At 70.7% G+C, this 15102-nt stretch overlaps 2 protein-coding genes across 2 annotated transcripts in view; both read left to right on the forward strand.

Moving 5' to 3' along the window:
• AURANDRAFT_61130 (hypothetical protein) overlaps positions 1 to 893 on the forward strand; it is a gene marked incomplete at both ends in the record, with an annotated part of 3057 nt that extends 2164 nt beyond the window's left edge. The window contains one exon of the mRNA XM_009034755.1: positions 249 to 893. Coding sequence (XP_009033003.1) covers positions 249 to 893 — 645 coding nt within the window. The remainder of the gene's footprint in view (positions 1 to 248) is intronic.
• Positions 894 to 2202: 1309 nt separating this feature from the next.
• On the forward strand, positions 2203 to 12167 carry AURANDRAFT_61131 (hypothetical protein; the record flags this gene model as incomplete). The annotated part of the gene is made up of 5 exons (XM_009034756.1): positions 2203 to 3328; positions 3958 to 4184; positions 4290 to 4394; positions 5379 to 5439; positions 5683 to 12167. 5 exons carry the CDS (start codon positions 2203 to 2205, stop codon positions 12165 to 12167), a joined length of 8004 nt encoding a protein of 2667 aa, XP_009033004.1.
• Positions 12168 to 15102: the final 2935 nt, after the last annotated feature.

Genomic DNA, 15102 nt, shown 5'->3' on the forward strand with positions numbered 1-15102 from the left:
TTCGGTCCGCCGCGAGCCGCGCGGCGCGCATGTCGCGGAGCGGCGCCTTTGCCGCCTGGCGCCGCGGCGCCGCGACGCTCGCGGCCGCCGCCGCCGCCGCGGACCGCGCGGCCGCCGCGACGGCCTCGGCGACGGCCCGCGACGACGCCGCCGCCGCCGCCGCGGCGGCGGCGCGCGCCGCCGCCGCGGCGACGGGCGCGGACGCCGCGCGCGCCGCCGCGCGCGCCCACGCGGCCGCGCTCGCCGAGGCGCGGCGCGTCGCGGCCGCGGCCGTCGAGGAGGCCTGCGCGCGGCGCGACGCGGCCCTCGACGACGCCGGCGCGACGGCCGAGGCCGCCGTCGCGCGCGCGCGCCGCGCCTGGGAGGGCGAGGCGCGGCGGCGGGTCGCCGTCGCCGAGGACGCGGCGCGCGAGGCGCTGGCCCAGGCCATGGAGGACGACTTCCAGCGCCAGCTCGACGACGCCTTGGTCGCGCGCGACGAGGAGCACGCGCGCGACCGCGACGACCTCGCCGCGGCCCTCGAGGGCCGCCACGCGGCCGCGCTCCGCGCGGCGGACGACGCGCGCGAGACGCGCAAGGTCCGCGACCTCGCGGCGCGCGCGACGGTGCTCACGCGGGCCCTGCGGCTCCTGCCGGCCCTCGCGAAGAAGCGCGTGCGGCTGTTGGCCCTCGCGCTCCGGAGGCTCCGGCGGCCCCGGAAGGCCCGGCCGCCGCTCGCGGGCGCGCCGCCGCGGGACCGCGGCGCGCTCCTCGCCAAGCTCTGGGCCCACTGCCAGCTCATCGCCGCCTTCCGCAACTGGCAGTGCGTCTGGCTCCTCGCGCCGGACGACGAGCGCCGCGCGCCCCGGCCGCCGCCGGACTGGCTCCCGGCGTCGTTCGCCGCGGTGCACTAATATCGTCCACGGGAGGTAGCGGGGAGACTAAGGTTGTTTATCTAACGATAATATTCCTCGGGTATTTCACCCGTTGTCAGGTACTTGACTCCTTCTTTGGCTTTCTCTTGGAACTGAGAGGGCTTGGCGGCCACACGCTTGAGCCATCGCAATGCTTCGTGGTGGTCTTCGTCAACCCCCTTACCGTTCATATACATACACGCGACATTGAATTCAGCGATTGTCATGCCCTGTTTTGCGGCGAGCAGGTAGAAGGGAAACGCAGCCTTTTTATCTTCGTGAAGGAGTAGAGCGCCGATATTGTTCTGCGCCACCGCGTCCCCCCGGTCCGATGCCATCTGGAACAGCTGCATCGCCTTCTCCTTGTCCTGCTTGACGCCCTCAGCTTTGATGTACATGTGCCCAAGGTTCACCATCGCATCCACATTGCCGGCCTCCACGGCGCGTTTGAAGAGCTTCGCGGCTTTCCGCAGATTTATAGCGAGACCTTCCTCGCCTTTTAGGTAGGCGACGCCCAAGTCGTTGATCGCCTCCGGCACCCTTTCTCCACGTTGCGACGAATCCGCGCCACAATCTCCGCTTGACTTCTCGCGTACGGCGCCCTACAGAGAGGACACGGATTGGGGCCAATTTTCATGCTGCACGATCTGCAGATCCTCCGGCAGCAGCAGGAACGAAGGTCGGTGTCACCCAAATTGCGATTCACGTCCCAGGCCTCGAGGCAAATCGGACAACAGGAGCCGAACCGCTCCGACGTCGGCACCGGCTCCGGGTTCGCCTCGCGTCGCGCCCGGGCGGCCTCGTGCTCCGCGGCGATGCGCGCGCGGACCTCGTCGGCGTGCGACCGCGGCGCGGGGCCGTAGACCGGGGGCGACGGCAGGGGCGTCGGCGCCTCGGCCCGCGCCGCCTCCGCCGCGCGCTCGTCTCGGATCTTCTTGCACGCCTTCCGGTGGCCCCTGTCGCGCCAGTCGATGCGTTGGCATTCTGTCGAACAGTATTGCGTCGTGCCGCAAGGGCAGTTCAGCAAGGTCTTCGGTCGCGCCCCGCAGATCGTGCAGGTGAGCCGGAGCTTGAGCGCTTTCGCCCGGGCCTTGACCTGCTCGAATTCCCGCTGCTTCCTCTGCCAGTCCTTCATGTCGCCTCGCTCGTCCTCCTGGTCCATCGCGCTCGCGTCGAGGTCTTGTCGGCTTGCCGTCTCTTGAAAGTCGTCTCAAGCCGTCTTGGCGACTCGACCGCCGCGCGGCATCATGACATGGTGAAGCGCGACTGCGATGGGGGATCCTGCGCGAAGCTCCACCGTGAGGGGACGATGACCCTCGCAAGACGCTGGCGAGCCCTGTCGCTCGTCCTCGGCTCCAGCGCGCTCGTCGTCGAGCTCCCGGCGCGACCGGAGCGGCTCGACGAGGCCCTCGCGGCGCGCGACGCCGAAACGCTCCTCGAGGTCGACTGGCCTCCGGCGCTCTCCTACGAGGATCGCGGCGCGGCGGCCGTGGACCGCTTCCTCGCGCCGCGGCCCGACTGGGCCGTGATGTCCGAGCCCTGGACCGGCGGCCGCCTCGCGCTCGCGCGGCGCGTCGACGCGCCGCTGGCCCCGCTCATGGAGAAGTTCGCGGCGGAGTGGCGCGCGCGGCAGTGGTCGCCGGCGACGTGTGTCACCGCCGGCCTCATCGCGAACAGCGCGCCGTCGGTGCTGGGCCCCGTGGCCCACGCCTGGGCCGACGAGCTGCTCGACGCGTGGAAGCGCGGGCTCGCGCTCGTGCCCCGGTCGTTGAAGGGCTGGGGCTACGGCATGGCCGACGGCTCCGCGGGCGCGCTCTGCGGCGGGACATCCGGGGACGCGCCCTTCGACCCGGGCAACCGCTGGTCCTGCGTCTTCCTGCCCATGACGGCGTGCGACGAGGACCGCGAGTACTACAAGGACGAGGACCGGCAGATGCGCCACGGCTTCAAGGGCGCCGAGCCGGTCCGCTGCTCGCCGCGCCTCGACAGGCGGTGCGCCGCGGCCGAGTTCGGCACGCCGCCGACGCCGAGCACCTTCGCGGGCCGCTTCGACGCGTTCCGGGGCGCCGTCGCCGCGCTCCCGGAGTCCGCGCGGCGCGGCGCGGGCGACCAGGCGCTCGTGCGCGCGCTGGCCATGGCGACGCTCTTCCGGCCGAGCTTCCGGCTCCGGAAACTCACGCGCGCGTTCGACGCGTCGGCCTTCGAGGACGGCCCCGACGCGTGCGGCCTCGTGCAGCTCCGGCACCACGCGCGCGTCAACCTCGAGGCGCGGGGCGCGCGCTTCGCGGCGGCGTCCTTCTTCGTCGACCTCGAGGACGCGCTCCGCGACGTGCTCCCGCTCCTGCGCCTCGACACGGACGCGCCGCCCGTGCTCCACCTCCTCAGCGACGACGGCGACATGGTCGACGACGCGGCCAAGGTCGCGCGAGCCCGGCGTCTTTTTTTTATGTCCGCGCGACCCCCGGGCAAATTGCGATCGAGGCGCGACACACCAGATCATCTTTTCTACGCTTCGCACGTCCAGACACCCGGGGAAGAGCACGAGCGGAACGTTTCGACGGTGGCCGGGACCGCGTCGCTGGCTGAGCCCTCGGTAGACGCTTTCCCCATGTATTGGGATGAGACTCTTGCTGAGTCGCGCGATGCTCTACCGAGGCTCGGGTCACGTCGCGGTCCGAACCATCTCGCGGAATCGTCCGCGCGCGGCGCGCGCGCCCTCCGCGACGGGTTATCCGTCCGGGCGCGCTCGCTTCGTACCGACGCCCTTAAGGCCACCGCTCTCGCATCCTCCGAGCGGCACCGAGTCATAGCGACGGCACACGCCCCACCGCAGCGCCCGGACGTCGCGACCGTGCTCCCGCTGCCGGCGTCGACGGGCATGGTCTCGTCCGCGGACGGCCTCTTCGGCCAGGGCGACCTGGACAAGCAGATCCACACGACGGGCCTGAACGAGCTCGCGCGCATCCTGCTCTCCCTGGACCTCAGCGCGAGATGCGCCGTCGCCTACGCGGGCGCGGCTCCCGCGTCCGCGAGGAAACGGTCGTACGCCAAAAAACGCGCACAGGCGACTGCGCGTCGAACTTCGCGCGCTTCGTGTCGACGTACGTCGCGGGCCGCGCGCTCGCCGTGCCCTGGACGTTCTCGAGCGGCAACGCGTGCTTCAACGACGCCGCGACGGACCGGGCGCTGAACCGGACCTGCGCCTACGAGTGCAAGTCCGACGCGGCGCGCTGCAAGGAGTTCGGCACGGGCCCGCGGACCTGCGACCCGCCGCCGCCGCGGCTCGCGGCCGTCTACGCGGAGCCCGCGGGCGGCCGCTTCGCGAAGCTGTCGAAGGAGCTCGGCCTCGACCGACGACCAGACGACTATTAGGGGTTCTCCCACGACTTCCGGTAGGCGACGGTCTTCGGGTGGTCCGGGCCGAGGGTCGCATTGGCGATGGCGAGGGCCTTGGCGCCGTACTTCTTCGCCTGGGGCCACGACTCGGGCGTGCCCTGCTCCGTGAGGACGCCCGCGAGATTGTTCAGCGCGACGGCGACCTCCGCGTGGGTCTCGCCGTAGACCTCCCGCGCGTCCCGCAGGATCTCCCGGAACAGCTTCTCCGCGGCCTCGAGGTCGTAGCGCATGCGCATGTTGTCGGCGATCCAGGACTTGACGAGCAACGCGTTCGCGTCCTCGGGCCCGCCGGCCGCGTCCTCGTAGATCTTCATCGACCGCTTCAGCAGGGGGTCGCTGTCGTCGTAGCGGCCCCGCTTCGCGAGGAAGGTGCCCAAATTCGCCAGGGCCGCGGCGACGGAGTCGTCGTCGCGGCCGAACGCGTCCTCCGTCGCCTCCAGCGCGCCGCGGAAGCACGCCTCCGCCCGGTCCCAGTCGCCCGCGGCCGCCGCCTCCTGCGCCTCCGCCGTCAGGCGCACCTGCTCGTAGCCCCCGTCGTCGTCCTCGGCCTCCGCCGCGGGCGCCTCCCGCGGCTTCGGCGGCGGTTTCGGCGGCTCGACGCGGAACTCGCGGCTGCACGCGGTCCGGTGGCCCTTGCGCCAGTCGGTCCGCTGGCATTCGGACCCGCAATAGTAGACCTGCCGGCAGAAGCCGCACTTGAGCTTCGCCGGGATGGGCAGGCCGCAGTGGCCGCAGTCCTCGGGCCGGTCCTCGCACTCGGCCTTGTGGCCGCCGCGCCACGCGTCCTTCTGGCACGCGCGCGAGCAGTAGACGACGGACCGGCAGCGGCCGCACTGCTTCTTCGCCCAGCAGGCCTCGCCGCACCAGGCGCAGCCGCCGCCCTCGAAGAGGTCGACCTCGGGCTCCGTCGGCGCGTTTTCGACGGCGCCCTCGGGCGCGAGGTCCGGATACTTGTGCTTGAACAGGGAGCTAAAGGCCGCGGAGAAGGCCTGGTTCGACTTCTTCTTCTCCTCGGGCGTCAGCTTCTCCTCGTAGGCGCGCGCCGTCGCCCGCTCCCGCTCCTTCTCCTCGTCGCTGTCCGTGCCGTAGTCGAAGCCGTCGAAGCGCGTGTTGCGCTCGACGGCGCCCTGGGGCCCGACGACGACCTGCGGTTCGTCGAGGTCCTGCGGCTCCGCCATGTCGAGGGCGTCGCGGTCGGGACGGGCCGGCGCCGCGTCGGCGCGTGCGACCATGAGTAGTGGACTTGCGCGAGAGCCCGGGGCAGCTTCGGCACGTTGCCGGCAACGATTCTATGCGAAACCGCGAAGGGGCTGCTGCGGGGTCCAGGGCGGACGCCTCCAGCGGCGGCGGCGCGCGGCGACGCGCGCGTCTCGGCGCCGGCTCCATGCGCTAGGTCCATCGCCGGCGACCATGGCCAAGGGCGGCAAGGGCGCCTTCAGCGTCTACGAACACGCGGAGCCGCCGGTGAAGGCCCTGCGGTCGCGGCGGCGCGCCGGCCCCAAGAGCCGCGGCCACGGCGGCCGGCGGCCCGTGGCGCCGCCCGACGAACACGCGGACCAGGCGGCGCGCGCCGCCGAGGCCGCGGCGTCGCGGCGGCGCCTCTACGAGGAGGGCGGCGGCTCGCGCGCGTCGCTCCGCGTCGGCGGCGGCGACGGGCCCGAGGTGCTCCCGGAGCAGCTCGTGGAGGTGCCGGCCATGCAGACGGCCATGGTCAAGCTCAGCGAGGCCGCGGCGCGCAAGGGCGCGACGGCCATGGACGGCGACGCGCTCCTCGACCCGTCGACGTTCGCGGGGCGGTTGCGGAAGGAGTTCAAGATCCGGTTGAGCCCCGAGGAGCTCGGCGCGGTGCTCTACCTCTTCGACGCCGCCGACGCCGACGGCGCCGTGAGCTGGCTCCAGTTCATGAAGGTCTTCGCGCACCTCGGGCGCCGCGAGCGCGAGCGCGCGTTCGAGGCGCGCCGCGACGACGAGGACCGGCGGCGGCGCCGCGCGGAGGACCGGCGCCACGACGAGGAGGCGCGCTTCGCGCCGCCGACGTCGGACATCGACGCCAACTACGACGACGGCGACCGGCGGCGCGCCATGGACCTGCTCCAGCGCGCCGCGGCGTCGCTCGCGCAGCACCGCGACGCGAGCTCGACGACGACGTTGCTGAACGGGCTCCGGACGCAGGGCCGCATGAACCACAGCGAGGTCGACCGCTTCCTCAAGCGGGGCCTGAACGTGAAGCTGTCGCCCCGCGAGCTCGGCGCCATCTACGAGCACCTCGCGGAGCCCACGGGCGGCGGCTTCGTCGTCAGCACGGAGTTCGTCGCGGAGCTCCTCCGCTTCGGCCGCATCGGCGAGTCGGAGCGGAAGCGCGAGGCGCGGAGCCGCAACCGCCAGCGGTCGCTGAAGAAGGAGCTCAAGGCGAAGCGCGAGGCCGAGCGCAACCGGGCCAAGGCCGCGGTGAAGTTCGTGCTGCCGAAGATCCCCGCGCGGCCGCCCGCGCCCGCGCCCGAGGCCGACGACGGCGACGACGCCCCCGACGGCGACGCGCCGGCCGACGAGGCGTCGCGGGCGACGGCGACGACCAAGTCGGCGCCCGCCGCCGCGCCCGCGGGCGGGAGCCGCCACAGCGGCCTCGGCTGGAAGCTGCTCTCGCGGCTCCACACGCTCTCCGTGCCGCGCGCGGCGACGGTGCCGAGGCCGCCCAAGCCCGAGGACTTCGACGGCGTCGCGCCGGGCCCACCGTCGCAGCCGAGCCGCCCGCCGAAGAAGGCGCGCAAGGCGCCGGCGCCCCGCGCCAACGGCCAGGTCGAGCGCCTCAAGCAGTACCGCCAGGAGAAGAAGGACGAGGAGGCGCGGCTGGCCAACGAGCCGCGGAACTACGTGCCCATCGCCGACAAGCTCGCGACGCACGCCGCGGACCGGGCGCCCGAGGCCGAGGGCATCGAGAACCACGCCGAGGCCGCGACGCCGGAGCTGCTCAAGCACATCGCGGACGAGCTCGAGCGCGGCCTGCAGCGCGTCACGCAGGGCAACTGGATGCGCTTCTTCACGATGATGGACCTCAACTCCTCGGGCAGCATGGAGTTCCACGAGTTCGTGTCCATGGCGCGCAACAAGCAGTACGCCCACCCGCCGGGCCTGGAAATTTCCAAGCAGTCCGTGAGCGACGACGACCTGCGGCGCCTCTGGACGTCCGCGGACCGCGACCGGTCCGGGTCCGTCAACGCGGTCGAGTTCCGGCGCTTCATCGAGCGCGTCCTCGACGACGACCGGCCGAACAGCGCCGCGCCGGCGCCGCCGTCCTCGGCCGAGGGCGACGCGCGCGACGCGCCGCCGCGGAGGGACGCGGCCGGCGAGAAGGCGCGCGACTACGCGCCCGTCGACGCCGACGAGGCCGAGACGCTGGCCCGCGTCGCGGCGGCCATCGACAAGGCCATGCGGAGCATCCCGGACTGCTCCTGGACGAAGATTTTTATTCTGTGCGACCGCGACCGGAGCGGCCGCATCGAGTGGCCCGAGTTTCGGAACATCGTGCGGTCGAAGCGCAACGTCTCCGGCACGGGCCTCGAGCTCGGCGCGGCGACGATCTCGCTGGAGGAGATGCGGTTGTTGTGGGCGCGCGCGGACAACGACAAGCTCGGGCTCATCAACGCGGACGAGTTCGCGCTCTTCCTCCGCATGGCCGTCGCGAAGACGCTCGCGGACTACCCCGCGGCCAAGGCCGCCATCGCCTACGAGCAGAACATCATTGTGGGCCGGTCCAAGGAGCAGCAGGACAAGCTCGGCCGGCTCAACTTCCAGCAGGCGTCCTCCGAGCACAGCGGGTCCAACGCGACGACGCCGCGGTCCAACGCGTCGAGCCCGCGGAACGCGCCGAGCCCGCGCCACGGCGCGCCGGCGCGGCCCGCCGCGCCCCAGCTCCTGGACCCGCCGCGCGAGTTCTTCGCGAGCCCGCCGTCGCCGGAGAAGGAGGTCCGGGGCTACGTCTCCGGCGCGGCGCGGAAGCCGCCGCCGGCGGCGCTCGACGCCCCGCGGACGACGAAGCAGGCCGAGCGCATGAAGGCGCTGCGAGCGGAGGAGGCGAACGCGACCGACGGTCCGACGCGCGCGGGCTGGAAGGCGCCCATCGCCGACAGGCTCGCGGGCAACGACAAGCTCGCGGACGGCGCGCACCACGAGAGCGGCGCGTCGCCGGAGCTCCTGCGGTCCATCGCCGCGCGCCTCGACGCCAAGCTCCAGAAGCACGCCAAGGGCTCCTGGGCGAAATTGTTCTTCGTCGTCGACAACGACGGCTCGGGCCGCGTCGAGTTCCACGAGTTCCGCGACCTCATGCGAAACAAGGCGACGCACACGTCGAACCCGGGCCTGGAGATCGGCAGGAAGGAGGTTTCCGACGAGGAACTGAGCATGCTCTGGACGTCGCTCGACGGCGACAAGTCGGGCTTCGTGACCGCGCCCGAGTTCAAGAAGTTTATGCTGATGATGAAGGCGCAGTACTCGGGCGAGGAGCAGAAGCAGGAGATCGTGAAGACGTCCATGGACGCCCCGCGGACGACGAAGCAGGCAGAGCGCATGAAAGAGCTGCGCGCCAAGGAGGCGGCCGCCGACGACGGCCCCGCGCGCGCGGGCTGGAAGGCGCCGATCAAGGACAAGATGGCCGGCAACAGCAAGATGGCCGACGGCGAGCACCACGACGAGGAGGCGTCGCCCGAGCTCTTGAAATCCATCGCCGCGCGCCTCGATGCCAAATTGCAACGGCACGCCAAGGGCTCCTGGGCGAAGCTCTTCTTCGTCATCGACAACGACGGCTCCGGGCGCGTCGAGTTCCACGAGTTCCGCGATCTGATGCGAAACAAGGTGACGCACACGTCGAACCCGGGCCTCGAGATCGGCAAGAAGGAGATCTCCGACGAGGAGCTGAACATGCTCTGGACGACCGTCGACGCGGACAAGTCCGGCTTCGTGACCGCGCCCGAGTTCAAGCGATTCATGCTGATGATGAAAGAGCAGCACTCCGGCGTCGAGGAGAAGCAAGCCATCACGAGAACGTCCATGAATGCGCCGCGGACGACGAAGCAAGCCGAGCGCATGAAGGCGTTGCGAGCGGAGGAAGCGAACGCGACCGACGGTCCGACGCGCGCGGGCTGGAAGGCGCCCATCAAGGACAAGATGGCCGGCAACAGCAAGATGGCCGACGGCGAACACCACGACGACGAGGCGTCGCCCGAGCTCCTGAAGTCCATCGCCGCGCGCCTCGATGCCAAGTTGCAACGGCACGCCAAGGGCTCCTGGGCCAAATTGTTCTTCGTGATAGACAACGACGGCTCCGGGCGCGTCGAGTTCCACGAGTTCCGCGACCTCATGCGCAACAAGGCGACGCACACGTCGAACCCGGGCCTCGAGATTAGCAAGAGCGAGGTGAGCGATACGGAGCTCAGCATGCTGTGGACGTCGTTGGACAACGACAAATCGGGCTTCGTGACGGCGCCCGAATTCAAGAAGTTCATGCTGATGATGAAAGAGCAGCACTCCGGCGTTGAGGAGAAGAAGGCGATCACGCGGACGTCCATGAACGCGCCGCGGACGACGAAGCAGGCCGAACGCATGAAGGAGCTCCGGGCCAAGGAGGCGAACGCGACGGACGGGCCGACGCGCGCGGGCTGGAAGGCCCCGATTAAAGACAAGATGGACGGCAACAGCAAGATGACCGACGGCGAGCACCACGACGACGAGGCGTCGCCGGAGCTCCTGAAGTCCATCGCCGCGCGCCTCGATGCCAAATTGCAACGGCACGCGAAGGGCTCGTGGGCCAAATTGTTCTTCGTGATCGACAACGACGGCTCCGGGCGCGTCGAGTTCCACGAGTTCCGCGACCTGATGAGAAACAAGGCCACGCACACGTCGAATCCTGGACTGGAAATCAGCAAGAAGGAGGTCTCCGACGACGAGCTGAGCATGCTCTGGACGTCGCTTGATGGCGACAAGTCGGGCTTCGTGACCGCGCCCGAGTTCAAGGTATTCATGGAGACGGTCAAGACGCACCATTCGGGCGAGGAGGAGAAGCAGGTCATCACTCGGACGTCGATGAACGCGCCGCGGACGACGAAGCAGGCCGAGCGTATGAAAGCTCTGCGAGCGGAGCAGGCAAGCGCGACCGACGGGCCGACGCGCGCGGGCTGGAAGGCGCCCATCAAGGACCGCATGGATGGGAATAGCAAGATGGCCGATGGCGAGCACCACGACGACGAGGCGTCGCCGGAGCTGCTCAAGTCCATCGCCGCGCGGCTCGACGCGAAGCTCCAGAAGCACGCCAAGGGATCGTGGGCCAAATTATTCTTCGTCATCGACAACGACGGCTCCGGGCGCGTCGAGTTCCACGAATTTAGAGACCTCATGAGAAACAAGGCGACGGACACGGTGAACCCCGGGCTCGAGATCAGCAAGAAGGAGGTCTCCGACGACGAGCTGAGCATGCTTTGGACGTGCCTCGACGGCGACAAGTCGGGCTTCGTGACCGCGCCCGAGTTCAAGCGATTCATGCAGAAGGTCATGGCGCAGCACGCGCCCGGCGAGGAACCGACGGAGGTCGTGCGAACGTCCATGTCCGCGCCGCGCACGACGAAGCAGGCCGAGCGCATGAAGGAGCTCCGGGCCAAGGAGGCGGCCGCCGACGGCGGCCCCGCGCGCGCGGGCTGGAAGGCGCCCATCAAAGACAAGCTCGACAAGAACTCGAACTTTGACGACGGCGCGCACCACGACGACGAGGCGTCGCCGGAGGTCCTCGCCGCCGTCGCGCGGCGGCTCGAGGCCCGGGTCCGCGACGTCGCGGCCGGCTCGTGGGCGAAGCTCTTCTTCTTCGTCGACAACGACGGCAGCGGCCGCGTCGAGTTCCGCGAGTTCCGCGACCTGATCCGGAACCGGACGACGGACACGGTCTTCCCGGGCCTGGAGATGGGCAGGAAGGAGGTCTCCGACGACGAGCTGAGCATGCTGTGGACGACGCTCGACGGCGACAGGTCGGGCTTCGTCACCGCGCCCGAGTTCAAGGCGTTCCTCGGCAAGCTCACGGCGGCGTCGGGCGGCGCCGAGGAGCTGAAGCAGGAGATCGTCAAGACGTCCATCGACGCGCCGCGGACGACGAAGCAGGCCGAGCGCATGAAGGCGCTCCGCGCGGACGAGGCGGCCGCGGCCCCCGCGCGCGCGGGCTCGAAGGCGCCCATCGCCGACAGGCTCGCGACGAACTCGAATTTTGACGCGGGGACCCACGCCGACGAGGCCGCGTCGCCGCGGCTGCTGCGGCTCGTGGCGAACATGCTCGAGGCCGCGGTCGGGAGGCGGTGCAAGGGCTCCTGGGCGAAGCTCTTCTTCGCGACGGACAAGGACGGCAGCGGCCGCATCGAGTTCGACGAGTTCCGCGCCCTCGTGAGACGGACGCCCGGCGACGCGCTCCACCCGGGCCTCGGCGTCGGCCGCGACGCGATCTCCGACGGCGAGCTCGGCCAGCTCTGGGCCGCGGTCGACGCGGACCGGAGCGGCTCCGTGCCCGCGCCCGAGTTCAAGGCGTTTTTGGATTCGTGCCGCACCTACCTCACGCCCGAGGAGGCGAGCGTCAACGCGTCGGACTTCCTCCGGCTGAGCAAGCGCGCGGCGCCCGCGCCCGCGCCCGCGGCGCCGCGGCGCCGCGACGACGACGACTACGGCGACGACGACTTCGACCCGGAGGAGAGCGCGGAGGTCGTCGACGACGACGGCGTTTCCGCGCCGAGCATCCTGTCGTCGCTCATGGCCCTCGACGACAAGCGCCGGTCCGACAAGTTCGCCTACGCCCCGGCCGGCGACGCGAAGCCGCCGGACGACTACGGCGACGACGACTTCGAGGACGAGTAAGGGGGTGGGTAGTAGGGATGGTGGGTGAGGGGTGCCGCTCCCAGGAGACTCCCAGGCTCGAGCGTCCGCGAGGCCGTCCCGGTTCGGCGAGTCCCGGACCAGCGGAGTGGACAAAGACCCGAGCTGATCACGACAAGATGGAGCCGACCAAGCGACAGCGTGGTACGCCGGGGACGTCGGAGGGCGTTTCCGCCTCCCTCGCACTTCAGTGTTCCGACATTTTACGGAACGTGGCGCTCTCGGAAACGAGCAATCCGGATGTCGAGGCCCTCACCCGGTACGTCGAGCGCCACGCCGTGCCGGCTCTCGCGAAGCACGTTCTGTACAATTTTTACGGGCGCGTGTCAGAACCGGACGGACAGTATCCCGATAGCGGATACGACAATGACGAGGATGGCTTCGCGAATCGATGGGCGTATCGGAGCGACGACGACGACGAGTCCGAAGAGGAAGACGATCCGCTCTTCGCCGACTATCGGCTGCGCAAGGAGATGAAGTGCTCCATCGACATCTCGAAAGAAGGTTATTTAAAAACCCATGACAATGTTCCTGACCACACGCACTTCACGAGTCGCGAAAATCTCTTTCCAGGGTTCGCTGGATACGCGGTCGATCCCGCGGACGTTACCTTCGAGGACTACTGCCGCCGGCTGCCGGGCCGGGTACGCGAGACGCTCATAGCGCTACCTGCGGAGCGCATCCGCAAGATTCGAGTCTATCTCGAGATCGCGCACGGCGTCGACGTCGACGCGCTACCCGAGAACGTCTCGCCGGCGGTGACGACGCCGGTGGTTCTGGTGGACGTCTACTACACCGTATCGGCAGGAGTGAGCTCCTCAAAGGTCTGGACGCCTGCCTTTCTGCCGGCCTTCGAGACCGGCGACCCGAAGCCCATCACCGCGAGCATCGGCGCTCCGTGCGACGAGATGAGTCGGGATTATCCGCCGAGCATCTCCGATGTCTGTCACTGCCCGCCGGTGTCCAAGGTCGCCTGCTCGAAGATGCTCGAAGATCTCCAGGCCTCGGTGACTGTGGGCGACTGGTTCCGGGCCCACAAGCACGTCCAGAAGCTTCGAGCCGCCAGTATTACTCTCGACGTGGTGAAGGAGCTCAAGATGTACGAAGTTGTCGCTCAGCTGTCAAAATTGGACCCAAGAGAAGCGAACAGCTATAACCAGACAAAGGCCAACCTCAAAAGGGAGGCCACCAGTCTGGAAGCGATCTGGAGAGAGGCCATCGAGACCGGGCGCCTCTAGATATTGCGACGCGCGCAACGTAAGATACGAAGTCAGCATTGATCTTTAGCAGCCTCGAGAAGCGGGGGCGGCGGGGGGGGGCGGGTCGGGTGTCTGTGCTTGGTCTTCTTGGTCTTGGGCGCCCCTAGCGCCACTTGGGCTGCCAGAGCTCCTGGCCGATGTTCGTCCACCATCGCTGCTGCGCGGTGTGGTGCTTGCTGTAGAGGGGCCTCGGGCTGATCTTCGGCGTCTTGCCCTTGTTGAGCTGGATTTGGATGCGGAGCTTGGCCTTTTGGTGCTTGAGGACCTGGGCGTTGCTGAGGACGGGCCCGTCGCCGTAGTGGCGGAATTTGCCGCTCGCGGTCGCCGCGCGCACGGGCGGCGGCGACGCGCGGCGCGGCGCGGTCGCGGCGCGCGCCTCGTCGGCGGCGATGGCCTTGGTCGCGGCGCCGACGGCGGCGGCGACGGAGTCGGGCGTCGCGTCGGCCTTCTGGGCCGCGAGGAGCGCGATGCGCGCGGTGACCTCGGCGGCGATCGCGCCGGACGTCGTCCGCGGCGCGTCGCGCGGCGGGCTCGGCGACCGCTTCCGCGCGAGGGTCCGGCCGCCGCGGATCGCCGACGCCGACTTGGGCCGCGCCCGGGGCGGCGGCGGCGCGGGCTTCGGCGGCGAGTTGGGCGTCGCCGGGTGGTAGGGACGCTCGAGCGACGGCCGCGGCTCGTGGTTCGGCGCGGGCGCGCCCCACGCGGGCCGCGGCTCGACGAAGGTCCGCGCCGGCCGCAGCGCCGATGCTGACTTGGGCCGCGGCCGGCGCCGGGGCTCCGGCGAGCTCGGGGGCGCCGCGGGCGCGGGCGGCGCCGCGTCCGGCGCGTCGGGCGCGTCGACGGCGAAGGGCGGCGGCGACGCCGCGGGCCGCGGGGCGGCGGAAGCCCCCCCCGGGGGCCTGTCCGCGGCGGCGACGATCTTGTCGTCGACGGCCGTGTAGCCGAGCTCGACGGCGCGCCTCTTCGGGATGGACGACACGCCCCACTCGACGCCGGTCGGATCCTTCGCGTCGCCGTCGCCGCCGAAGGCCTTGTCGAAGGCGGCGAAGGGCGCGGCGCCCGCCGCGTCCTTGGCCATGGCATCGAAGAGCGACGCCAGGCCGTCGTCGTCGACGAAGATCATGAGCTGCGCGAGCAGGCGCGCGAACGTCGCCCTGTCGACGGCGTCCGCGCGGCCCGTCGCGGGCCCGTCGCGGCTCGCGCCGCGGAACCAGCGGCGCACCTTCTGGGGCCCCGTGGCGTACTTGGCCCGGAGCATGCGCGCGGCCTCCTCGGCGCCGACGAGGGGCACCTTGGGCGCGCACGCGGCGGACTTTTTGGCCTCGTGCTGGCGGCTCAGCCCCGACTGCACGAAGGCGCCCATGTGGCCGTCGGCGAGGAGCCGCGGCCAGAAGTCGGCGTCGAAGGCGCCGCCGCCGCCCGACGCGAACTTCTCGAGCCGCGCGCGGTACGGGTCCGACGCGTCGCTTCCGTAGCCGGCGACGTCCGGCCCGAAGCCCCGGAGGAAGCCGCCGTAGTCCACGTCGCCGAACGCGCCGGCCCGGACGTCCTCCAAAAAGGCGGCGAAGTCGTCGTCGTGGAGCTGCAGGTTCAGCTTCGCCAGCGCGCCGCGGAACGCGGCCGGCGACACCGCGCCGCTCGCCGCGGGATCGGCCGCG

Source organism: Aureococcus anophagefferens (genome assembly GCF_000186865.1).
Source record: "Aureococcus anophagefferens unplaced genomic scaffold AURANscaffold_2, whole genome shotgun sequence".
NCBI lineage: Eukaryota > Pelagophyceae > Pelagomonadales > Pelagomonadaceae > Aureococcus > Aureococcus anophagefferens.